This window comes from Pavona decussata, unplaced genomic scaffold (genome assembly GCF_977016875.1).
Source record: "Pavona decussata unplaced genomic scaffold, jaPavDecu1.1 SCAFFOLD_84, whole genome shotgun sequence".
Classification (NCBI taxonomy): domain Eukaryota; kingdom Metazoa; phylum Cnidaria; class Anthozoa; order Scleractinia; family Agariciidae; genus Pavona; species Pavona decussata.
In genome coordinates, this window is record NW_028145502.1 from 5,209,399 (window position 1) to 5,222,375 (window position 12,977).

The 12,977-nt window shown below is 36.4% G+C and overlaps 2 protein-coding genes across 3 annotated transcripts in view; both read right to left on the minus strand.

Annotated features, from left to right (window-relative positions):
• Nucleotides 1-12,977, minus strand: part of LOC146475584 (uncharacterized) — an 873,425-nt gene that overhangs the window by 735,018 nt on the left and 125,430 nt on the right. The window lies entirely within an intron of this gene.
• Nucleotides 583-12,977, minus strand: part of LOC146475606 (uncharacterized) — a 78,455-nt gene continuing 66,060 nt past the window's right edge. Inside the window, exons 1-2 of one of the 2 annotated variants that reach the window (XM_085116033.1) lie at nucleotides 6,022-6,481; nucleotides 583-2,776 (exon numbers count right to left, since the gene is read on the minus strand). In XM_085116033.1, the coding sequence (XP_084972159.1) occupies nucleotides 2,604-2,776; nucleotides 6,022-6,109 (261 nt within the window). In that variant the 5' untranslated portion in view covers nucleotides 6,110-6,481 and the 3' untranslated portion in view covers nucleotides 583-2,603. Of the gene's footprint in view, nucleotides 2,777-6,021; nucleotides 6,482-12,977 lie in introns of those variants that run through there. The other variant, XM_085116032.1, reaches the window with a different exon arrangement.

Genomic DNA, 12,977 nt, shown 5'->3' on the forward strand with positions numbered 1-12,977 from the left:
CTTTTGAGGATCTATAAAGATCCTCAAAGATTTTCATGAATATCTTCCTAGAATCCTTATAAAGATCTTTAAGGATCCTCAAAAATCCTTGCCAAGATCCTTAAGGATCCTCAACTTTCTTGCCAAGATCTTTGACGATCCTTGAAGATCTTTGCCAAGATCTTTGAGGATCCTCAAAGATCCTTAAGGATCCTTGCAGATCTTGCCAAGACCTTGTCAAGATCTTTAAGGATCCTTTGCAGATCTTGCCAGGATCTTTGAGGATATTGAACTTTCCAAAATCACAAGAACGTTTGTGACTGAAATTTCCGGTGAGTCTCAGAATAAGCTTGCTGATAAGAATCATAAAAGGGATAATTCTATTGAAAAAATCCCTAACTTATTTTAGTTAAGCTTCAGGAATTTGTTTGTATATAAATATAGGTCTACCATGCTGAATCAACACAAAGTAACTTCTGTCAATAAACTCAGAAATAGAAACATAACTTTTTATATGCATCGTGAAAGAATAATATTCAGCAGATAAATATTTTACCTCAAACATGATGAACAAAATTTTGACTGCAACATGAAACCTGGGTGATCACGATCCTTATGTTAATGTGCAAGAAACTGTAATAATTTTATTCTAAAATTTTGTTTGACAATTTCCAGTGAAAAGGTTAATACAAGAAAATATAATAACAGAAAAACAATAACTCATAGCAAGCTCTGATTATGTACAAATTAAAGTACTAATGACAAGGCTACACCGTGCAACAAATTTCAACAGGTGTTGTTCACAACATTAATGCAAATCAAAATCCCTGTCTAAATTATCAGCCTTTAACAAAACTTAAAAGTTACTGCCTCGTCTGCACAACTTGAACACATTTATGGCGGCTCAGAATAATTGTAGCTTTTCCCTTAGACCCATGAAAAGATTATTTGCCAGTTTACATGTATTTTGCTGGAGAGGGATTGTTCTCACTATCACAAATGACCCGGAGTTGTGGATAAAGACCACAAAAATAAAATCATTAATAATAATAATAATAATAATAATAATAATAATAATAATAATAATAATAATAATAATAATAATAATGATGATGATAATGATGATAATAATAATAATAGTAATAATAATAATAATAATAATAATAATAATAATAATAATAATAATAATAATAATAATAATAATAATAATAATTATAAATCCCAGTAAAGTTAATCTAAATTCCAAATTACATTTCCATACCAGGACTTCACTTCACAACACCAAACTGAACCACTGGACAAAGGCCCTGTAGCCAAATTATTCAACTGTATTCATTCACAACTCTATGTTAGTAGAAAGATGGCTCAATTTACTTGACAGTCATTATGTTGAAAGCAAGAGGGATCATTCAGCGTTGATACAATAGACACCTGATGACACCACTACTGTTCCCTAATTTTAAATTCCATGCCTCAAACCTGTACACAAAATTTTTTCTTCTAACTAAATACATTGTAAGTACTGGACTTCATTCTTGAAAGAGCTGATGTTCACCTTTTAGCTTACCCCACGGTGACCAACATGTTCAGTTTTAGCAAATTATACATGTAGAAAAACTTCAATGAACAATATGGACACTCAATATTGAATTGACTCCCTTAAAATGACTCCCACTATGACAATCAGATACTCTCTTTCTACAGAAATTATTCTTCAAACACCAACAAGTAAGTAATTTGTACCATTTTTTTTATTGTCAACAAATAGTCAACAATGTCAACATGTTGCTCTTCAGATGGTTTTCGTTAACCACTGAGTTGCTGTATTAGTGTTTCCTTATGTTACACCAGACCATGTCAGGCATGTCACTCGCCTTTTTGATGGACGAAAAACCTATTAAACGTCGTGGGTTACTGTATAAGCATTTTTTATGTTACACCAGACCATATGAGGTGTGCCACTCGCCGTTCTGATGGATGGAAATTGAGCACTGGCTGGCTGCATTAGTGTTTTTTTTTTGTTACACCAGACCGTGTGAGGTGTGCCCCAGCCATTCTGATGGATAAAAATTAAGCATTGGCTGGCTACATTATTTTGTTTTATTTTGCATTAAATTGCATTTACATGTACATTTGTTTCATTACTGCTTCCTTCATACTACAGAAGCTTATATTCACTGTACATTGCATATCGTCCAGGTCCATTGTTACATGTTTGTGTTGTACATGTTTGGGTACTTAGATAGTAAGCTAAATGTGTGCAGCTTGAAAATGCATTTTGGCGAACATGAAAAAAGTGAGCTTTGTTCATTTCTATTGCAGCTAACTTCAAATTACATCAGACCCTTTATGAATGGACATGCCTTACTGTATACTTGGTTACAAAGGATACACCACTTTCAAGCTGATTGAGAAAATATATAATATGGATCACCTTAACTTTGGATCTTTTCCCTAACACTTCCTTTGTCCACTCAGGAAAAAACTTTCACTTTCAACACTACTGCTGACATCAGCATGCCCACACCAAATATACATTTGTCAGAGGCAAATGAGGGTTAACACAAACAATTTCTGTAGCAATGTATTTGTTCCAGTGCTTCTTTTGGCTGTCATCTTAGTAATTATAATAAACCTTCATATTTGGCCTTGCAGTATTTCTTATGACAATTGCCAGAGACTTGATGACCAACGTTGATTGTAGCATTGTTACCATCTATGTCTTGTGGAGAAACAAGATGATTCCAGCTAATTTCTGGGATATCATAACCAACTCTTGGGTTAGTAAGGAGAAGACCTGAAATCAAGGAAAAGGAAAGTATAAAACTTAATGAAATAAATAGGAATTTTACTGAAAAATACAGAAATACATTATTAAATAAAATCAGTACAGTAAACAGTGGAGCTACACCTTACAACCATAATTTTTTGGAACAATAAATTATTAATAATAACTATTATTGAAAGCTCATTCATTTTGCTGCAATGCTAAGCTCAATTATATGATGAATGACTACATGTATCTTTTGGAGTTTAAACTGTTATCTTACCGGTATTATTATTGCTATCTCATTAATTAATTTCCTTCATTTTTTTTTTTCTAAATACTTCCCAATATTGTTGTAAATATTATCTTTGTTACAAAGTTATTCTGTTAATACACATATGTCACTGTGTTTTTTTTTTTTTTATATCATTCACAAAATTTGCATTTTTCCTTCTTAGGTTATGTCTGGCTGGTGTCCAAGTCATTTCTTTCTTATCTAGAAAGTGTCAAACTTTATCCTATCTCAGTGATAATTTTTCACAACCATGACACTCAAATGTGTAAGAAAATTTCTAATGATATGTAAAAGAGGCTTCTGGATGAACTGGTTTCCACCAAAAGGTCCGTGGTATTGTTCATGCTTTGCTTTTGGAGTTCATGTAGATTCATTTTATGTTTTTTTTGGAAATTGTTAAATTAACAAATGAGCTTTACTTTAGCTGAAAGAAGTATCTGTCCATCAAATTAGCCCTGCGAACCTTTCGAATAGCCTTATAGGGGAAGTATCTTTTGTTAAAAATGATGAAATAAGACCTCCGATCAGCTGCCAAATACTTCTACAATGAAAAGAGGAAAGAAATCAACTCAATTCTTAAAAGGAATCTGTTCCTGATCTGTTCTAGTACATGAAAAAAAAAAAAAAAAAAAAAAAAATAGGAGAACTTGAAAAACATAAGGCTAACGTTTTTCAAGTTTCAATCCATACCAGCCTACTCTGTCTCTGGCTAGAGGCACAAATCGACAGTTTTATTACACTGGGGTGATAATTTATAACAAAACTAGATGTAATTATTTCTTTGTTTCTGCTGGCAGACAAACATTTTTGGGTTTTGAAATGAAAGCAAATTTGCATGATACTTCCCCTTTAATATAACAAGTATTTGGTAGCTTATAAGCTTTACAATTCAAATACTGTATATCATACATCAGGCAGTTTCTCTGCAGTCTATAATAAATGTATTGCCAAAGTCTGTTTTAATGTGTTATGCTCTCTTGGAACCCAGTCAGTATTGTATAGACTGTAAGTTTTAAGCTCAAAACAAAGAATGCAGTTACTTTTAAGACTGTCTCTTTTGTTGGGTCATCTTTTTTCAGGATTTAATAAGAGTAATCAAATTTCATTGTAACTTTGGCACATGTAGTTGCAGCTTGGAAGAGGAGTTGCACTGATGGGTGCATCTGAGTGGTTATATATTGCATTTTGGTAAGCTAGAAGGACAGTTTGCTCTCAAACAGAGGATGGCCTCCAATCTTGTACAATGCTGAAATTTAAATCAGTTTCACTCACAAAATAGTGAAAATGCTTTTGTTAAAATTAAAATAAGGTGGAAAGTGCGAGTATTATGGATTGTGGATACAAACACTATATTTCTTTGTTGACCTTTATGCATCTATCAATGTTAAGCCCCATGGGGGGGGGGGGGGGGGGGCATATATGCGGAGCATTTGACTTTTCAGAAGAATTTTTGGTCATAATGCCCACTGTAGGGCTCCAAAATTGGGTCAAATCAGATCAAATATCCCCACCTTGAGGAAGTAACATCCCTTAAGTTCATAGCAGTTGTTGTGTATATTTTACATAATCATTGATATAAATATCCAAGCTTTTTTTATTAATTCCTTTGATGGATTGTGTAATCCGAAGAAATTAATCAACAAATCTAGCATTTAAAGTGATAAAATAAAATGTAATTGCCTCAATCTCACAGAAACAACATGGGCTGAATACCATAATGAGCTTTACAAATCAAGCATTTCAAGTGATGCAATCAGATATCATTTTCTCAGGCTAATACAAGAACGAATGCACCATGTTGAGCTATAAAAATTTAGCATTTCAAGTGATACAGTCAGATATCCTTTATTTTTCTCAGTCTAACAGGAAACATTGCGCCATGTTGAGGTATACAAATCTTGCATTTTAAATGATTCAATCAGATATCATTGCCTCAATCTAACAAAAACGAAAAGTTAAACATGTTGAGCTATACAACTGAGTGTCCTGTGACCATCTATAGGATAGAGATTATTTGCAGAAGGTACAAGTCCACTTTGAAATGCTTTCAATCTCCACACAGGCACTACCAAGATGGCCGGCACACAGACAAGCATATGGGACGATGTGACTTGGTCCCATTCCTCAGTGCAAAAAGGCAAATTTCCCCACCCTGGGGCCCTGATTCCTAGTCAAATTCCCGAGGGTGGGGAAGGCAAAAGAGGTCAACCGTCGACCGGTTGGCTTAGTTGGCAGAGCACCGGGCTTCTGTGTGGGAGGTCGTTGGTTCAATCCCCCACACAGACCAACACTCAGGGTCTTAAAAATTAATTGAGGAGAAAAGTGCTGCCTTTTTAATGTCATCTGCAAATGGCTTAGGTACCGTCTCACAACCCCTGTTCATGATTACTTTGTGGGACGTTAAAGAAGCCACACACTATTCGCAAGAGTAAGGGACATAGTTCCTGGTGTGGTCTGGCCTTCTATCTTTCACAATCATTCTTGGGTTGTTTTGTGGGTGGGTGGGTGAGATCTAATATGGACCGATGCTGACATCCGATCTCACTCCATAGAATTGTAACCACCATGAGACTTGGTCATATGTGCGGTATATAAGAATTTCATTCATTCCTTTCATTCAAATGCCCCACATATGCACACCTCCGCCCCCCCCCCCCCCCCCCTTTCGGGCTTAACATTGATAAATGTATTATCGTTATTATTAATGTATTATCTTCCCCTGTCCAGCACAGGTGTTAGTTGCCCCCCTTCCCCAATCACTGCACTGACTGAAGTACCAATAAATATGTTAGACTGTGAAGCCAAATTAGTATTTAGTTATTAGTATTTAGTATTAAATTGAAGGTTGGAAAGAAAGAGTTTTCCCCGCTTTACTTAGCTGTAGATACCTTGCATGAACAAGTGCTCACTGGGATCAATAAGGCAAGAGGTGACTTCAAGCTCGACACACGTATAAAAAAGGAATTAAAAGCTTACATACCTTTGGTCTCGCTCCAAATCGAGAAAACCAAGGGGTTTTTCCAGTCTTCTGATGAAGAATTATTTGAGCCTCCTTGTATTGTCACCATTTTTAAATGCGTAAGGTTAATACTTTCTGGCAAGAAAGAGAGATCGAATTCGTTCTTTTTGTGGAGTTTCTCTTTGCAAGTATTTAGTCGATGCAGCGCATGTTTCCTTTTTGTTCGTCATCCGCCGCCGTTCTTCAAGACTTTTTTTTCCTCCACTTAAAGGACCTCTTTCTTGTTTATTGAGAGATTCCTCACCTTCCTTGTTGCCGTTCTATAAGCACGCAAAATCAAGAAATCCTGAAAGTCCCGCATGGTGGTTCCAGCCGGATCGGAGAAAGAGCGCCAAAAACATAAACAATAGAAAATTACATGAGGTATCCCCTAGTAAGCAATGTTGTCCGCTGAGCTTTGAGACGGCGGTAACGGCATGCGAGTGACCTGGGAAGCATTTAGCCCGTTCGGCGAACAAAATTAACCAATGACACGCCACATAAATGATCACATGAGAGGCGTTTGAATTTTAGGCTCGATATCTTCGAACTGTGCTACGAGTGTTTATAGTTCGTTTGGATCGATCGTTCTCTTTCATCTCGATCTGCGGTACTTTCCATGTTTTTGCGAAACTCCCCGACATCGAATCGCTCACATTACATCGCCACCGGGATTGTCCTGTCGCATCAGAACAACGGAGTCGCTCCGGCAAGAGTCAACACACATGCTTCTGTATTTGCCATGGGGATAACTAAGGTGATAATAAGACTAAAGTAAAATATTATGTGATCGAATGCGTTGGTTACAATTTGAAAATTATATAATCGTGCTTGATGCAAAACAATAGGTGCTAGTCAGTGAACATGTGTTACAACATCATGACTATCATACAGTTGGTTCGCCATTGTTTCACTATTCAACTATTTGTTTGTTTGGTTTTTTTCAGTGTTTTAGTAAAGCTTATTGTTTTCACATCAGTTTAAGCAGTTTTCAAATAATTTATCAGTGTAACCAACGCTTCATGAATGACATGACAAAGACTGTTCTTTAAAACAAGGTAAGTACACAGGGCTCGAAATAATTTCCGCAGTCTCCGGGAAATGATAACCGGTCAAATTCATTTTAGCTTGGTCACGTATCTTTTCTGGCTTTGCAAATTTACAACATAAATGACTCTTAAGGACGGTGCCTACTAATATCGAAGTATTTTTGTTCGGTTTATGACTATGCTGGAAAAGCAGATCTTAGAAAGGCCCATTGGAATCCAAAACGAAAATTGGGGGTAACCATGCATTTTTCAGAGATAACTAAGCAATAATATCTCTAAAAAGCGCCAAAATATGAAGCAATGTGTGGGATTTTTTCCTAAATCGAAGCTTAATTATCTCTTAAAAATGCATGGTTACCCCCAATTTTCTTTCGAGATTCCAAAAGCGTTTGCTAAGTTCTGCTTTCTCCGCATAGTTTTAAACTGCGCAAAACTATCCCCATATTAGCAGGTACCACCCATTGGAAACCCGAGTACCTTGAGATGCGCAGAACATATGCGCAGTAACAATAGTAGGCACCGTCCTTAAAACAAGGGCAGGTCAAGCAAAACTGGCCTTATATATTTCCGAGAAAGGCGTTGCTTAGAGCTTTTAGAACTTTAAAGCACTCATAGTCAACAATAGAAATAAATTACAGTGGCGAAATGAAAACAAACTAACTAATAAATTAACTAATGAAATTGAAAATATTTTTAATTGTGCGATTGGAAGCGCGTGAACCCGGATGTCTGTTTCAATGCGCGAATTGTAAACAACGGTTCTGGTTACATTTCACCCAGGATTTTAGATCAAAGATCCGCAATACACAGCAACACGTTACATACTGATAACAACTGAACAGCATGGAAATTTTAATTTATTTATCTTCAATACGATTGAATGTGACCAGTCACCATGACTGGCAAGACGAAAGGTTGACCAGTCAACACTCCAATCATTCCGGACATTATCCGTTGACCGGCCGTTATTTTGAGTCCTGGTACAGAAACCTTTACCACAGCTTACTGTACCTTTACTGTGATCTAGGGCGATACACTTAATCATTTGTTATTATGTTGCTAGTGTGAACCAGGCTTACATGCAATAAGATATATTTATTGTAGTGCTAACAATGAAACTCTTGAATCTGATTGGTTCTCCACATGCCTATACCATCATAGGAATGCAAAAACCTGGGAATTCAATTGCAGATGTCCGGTTACAACTTGTTCAAATTGGATAACTCAAGTTGGACACCTATACCATTTGTCAACAGCTGTATTTAAATCGCTATTCAAGTTTGTGGTTTCCCTATTGTCTTTAACCTGATGGAATATGCTTTTTGATTTCAGATTTAGGTTCTTTTAGATTTTGCAAGTGATAAAACAAGTTTGTGAATGGACCTTATGTTGCACATGTACAATTGATAATGGCAATAGGACTGAGTGGAGCCAATTTGGTCTGTAACCGTTTGAGTGATTAAGAAAATCAGTGATTAATTTTTTGTTTAATCATGAGTATGGTTACAGAAAGAATTGGATGATACAAAGTCCTGTTATCATTTAATCTTAACACCAACAAAATTTGAGAAAAAAAGCCAACAGTTTAACTTTTTGGTGAATAAATAGAGGACAGCAGTTGAGTTAAGTTTCGAAATAAATTTAATTACACAAAATGACACACAGTCATTGTCCAATTACATCAGGCATGACAGGTAAACTGTCCAATTACACAGGGCATGATGTGTACACTGTCCTGTTAATGCTCAAATTATGGCTGTTGATAGCCAATCAGATTTGTTATAGTTATGATTGAGGGAGTAATTGTGCTTGTAAATGAAGGAGTGTCTGGAACAAGGCCCTAAGTGACTTTGATGTGGGGTCAAACTCTCCTTTTGTCTCACAAGTGAATACAACGCAATTTGGAAGGGGAATCTGACAATTTATCAGAGGCCACTTAGGGCTTTTTCCCAGACACCCCTTCAATTTTAAATCATCTTTCAGTTTGTGCTGCATGATTTGCAGTTGATTTTGAAGTTATGCAACCACGTCAGTGTAAAGCTGTCCAGCTCCAGAAGATGCCGGTCCTAGTCAAAGTGAAATGAATGTGTTCATAGGTTTTGGATTCACACAGTAATATACAGTTTGAGTACTTTTACTTGGAGTTAATTACATTGTGATTCATAAAACCATCAACACTTTAAGTATTTTATGAAGTCTGGAAATTCAATTCAATTCAATTCATTTATTTTGCCATTAACCAAAAAATACAACATAAATACATTAAAGATGATACACAATATTCCTACTACAGATAATTAAACTACAGACCTAATGGTTATCCTTTCTATGGTTTGCCATCTCATGCTGGATTGGTTGTAGCATACATGTAATACATGTCAAAGTCAAATGAAAGTGTTCATGGTATTTCTGAGTGGCGTAGTAAAATGATGATGTGTCTTGAATCATACATTAATTTCAAACTGCAAAAAGAAAATGTTGCAGGGAAGAGTTTATAAGTTACAAACAGGGGAATTAATTTCAGACATGTCAGGACCAACAAAGCCTGTCTAGCTTATAGAGGTAGCCATCTTGGTACTGGTGTCAATCTTAGGAGAGTTGGCTGTATAAATATCCAAAATTGATTTTTTTTGGGGGGGGGGGGGGGAGGGGGGGGGGCTAGAGAATCATAAAGTTGAAATTTTTGTTGAAATAATGACACTAAAATCTTTTCATGGACCCATGTTTCCTTTACTTTCATATTAAAAAATGCCGCATCATTCAAACTTTTACTCTTCACTGGTGCACAACTGTAAAAGGGTGTACAAAGGTGGCCATGTTGTTTAAGTGGCAGGTGATTGTTTTGTTCCAGAAAATGTCCACCCCTTCCATGAACCGATATTGATACTTTATGGAACTCCTAATTTCAGCTGTTTAAGTTGCATTGTCACTCTACAGGTGTTTTACCGTGGCCCACAAGTGCACTCCGAATTCCAAATGACACTCCCAATTCTAAACCTCACTCCCAATTCTTTAAGTCCACTCCGAATTCTAAAAACTCACTCCGAATTCTTAAAACTCACTCCGAATTCTAAAAACTCACTCCGAATTCTTAAAACTCACTCCGAATTCTTAAACCTCACTCCGAATTCTTAAAACTCACTCCGAATTCTAAAAACTCACTCTGAATTCTTAAAACTCACTCCGAATTCTTAAACCTCACTCCGAATTCTTAAACCTCACTCCGAATTCTACAACTTCACTTCGAATTTTGTTGTCTTACACTCCGAATAATTCACCTCACCCCAAGCATTTTTCACCCTGTTCACTGCCGTATCAAGTCGCAAGGGATTGGATAGAGCTATCTGGAAATGCATCACGGGTACAAGTTGACGTACTCCCGCGCGCCATCTTGTTCAGACGAAGCAGCATGTTTTGCCCAAACTGTGGATGTAAATGTGAAGACAATGGCAGGTTTTGCTCGAATTGTGGGCATAATATCGTCACAAATTGTGACAAAGGTATGTAGGTCTTATTTTTCAGCACTTTTGTAGCGACGACTCATCAGATCAGCAAGGAGATTGAGTGTTGGATAACAGCACAGATTTAATCCGACATCAGTTATTTAGTTTTGGCGGGCTTTTTGCTGTACTGTAGTATAAGCGGCTTCAAAATTCTAGCTTAATTTGCTCAAGCTGTAGACATTAATGTAAACTTACTAAGCTTTATTTTGTTTTTATTTGTTGGCAAGAATCAGCAGCACTGCAGTATGTGAAGCCACAAGTTAACCCTGGTCCCTCTACATCATCAGCCTCAGGTAAGGGACCGATCGCTTTTATATTACGTCGCAGAGGGGGAGGTATTGTTATAGTGGGGGGTAAATGTGAAGACAATGGCTGGGTTTGTGGGCATAATATCGTCACAAATTGTGACAAAGGTATGTAGGTCTTATTTTTCAGCACTTTTGTAGCGACAACTCATCAGAGAGTGTTGGATAACACGACAGATCTAATCCGATATTAGTTATCGAGTTTTGGCGGGCTTTTTGCTGTACTGTAGTATAATCGGCTTCAAAATTCTAGCTTAATTTGCTCAAGCTGTAGACATTAATGTAAACTTGACTAAGGTTTATTTTGTTTTTATTAATTTTGTTTGCAAGAATCAACAGCACTGCGGTATGTGAGGCCACAAGTTAACCCTGATCCCTCTACATCATCAGCCTCGGGTAAGGGACCGATCGCTTTTATATTACGTCGCAGAGGGGGAGGTGTTCTTTTTGTGGGGGTTACAATTTTAAAAATCTCGTGAAGATAGGAGGTACATTTGAAGGAGCAACTGCGGAATACCCCACCACTCAATTGCATCTCCCTCAATTTCTTAATCTTGAGGCTTAATCAAACAAAGGAATCTGTTTTTACTCAAATGAATGGCAGGGTATTCTGTGGTTAAGGGGCGGAGAGATAAAAAAAATATATAAATTCTTGATAAATTCTCATCCATGATCACAATCACCCAATTGCCTTCCAGGAGAGAGATTTATTTTCGTGTGCCAAGATGGTGGCAAACGAGTGATAAGAGGGTGCACATAATAATAATAATAATAATAATAATAATAATAATAATAATAATAATAATAATAATAATAATAATAATAATTTTTTTTGATAAAAACTAAAATAATGAGAACTCTTTATAATATAATAATAATAATAATAATAGTAGTAAAAATAATAATAATAATAATAATAATAATAATAATAATAATAATAATAATAATAATAATAATAGCTTTATTGGTACATCCAATCAAAGTGGGTTTGTAATCCTCTGTGAGGGGGGTAGATAAAGATCTGTCTCACAGACCACTAGACCTCACATTTTAATATAATTATAATACTCAACCCCAAGTATTTATCACCTTGGATTACTGAACCATATATATTTTTATTGGATTTAAAGAATCACAACAAGAAAAAAAAAATTTTTTCAGGTAGAACACCATCAACAGTTAAGTCATTTAGTGAATTCAGAAAATCCAAGGGGAAAGAATGGAAAGCCATGGTGTCCAAGAAACATGTTGACCAGGAAAAAGATGTCCAAATTATGATAGGCATGATGTACTTTTGCGAAAAGGAGATGCGCCTTAAACCAAAGAGAGGGAAGCGTATTGCTTTGTCAGTGTCAAATAAAGCACCCTGCAATTTTATCTTGGAGAAGGCAATCGACAAATTCAAGGCTTACCACAGTGATATTTTTGACACCAATGAAGACTATGTGTTACTTCTAGAGAATGGGGAGGAAGCCCAGTTCATCCCGGGGTCATGCTACAAAGAGTTCTTTTCATTAAAACGGTATAAAGAGGACCTGGGAAAAGATTATGCCAAGATTGTCCTGTATTTGTGCCGTATGAGCGAGTTCTTAATGAACACAGGTGATTATGAAGAGAATGAAAAGGAAGAAAAAGTTCCCATTCATGAAAGCTCAACATCCAAAAAGAGAAAAACAGAATCAACTGTGGAATTCGAAGAGGCCAACACTACATACGAATCAGATGAGGCCATGGCTATAGAACTACAAAAGAAGTTTGATGAGGAAAGTGATGAAGATGTTACTGCTCCTACATTTGATTTTCACGGTGTACAGAAAACCACCATAGCCCATGAGGATACTGCAAGTGTAGTGTGTGCAATGCATAGGAATGTCAAGCAAGATCATGACTTTTTCATTGTTACTCGACGAGGAGCACGACTCCCAAGAATAATTTCCCTTTGGCAACGGCAAGCAAGCAAGTCTTGTCCAGAGAATGTCCTAAGAATACAGTATTGTGGGGAAAGCGGTATCGATACGGGCGCATTGTCTCAAGAATTTTTCTCAAGTGTTGTTTTGGACATTGGGAAATCGATGTTCCCT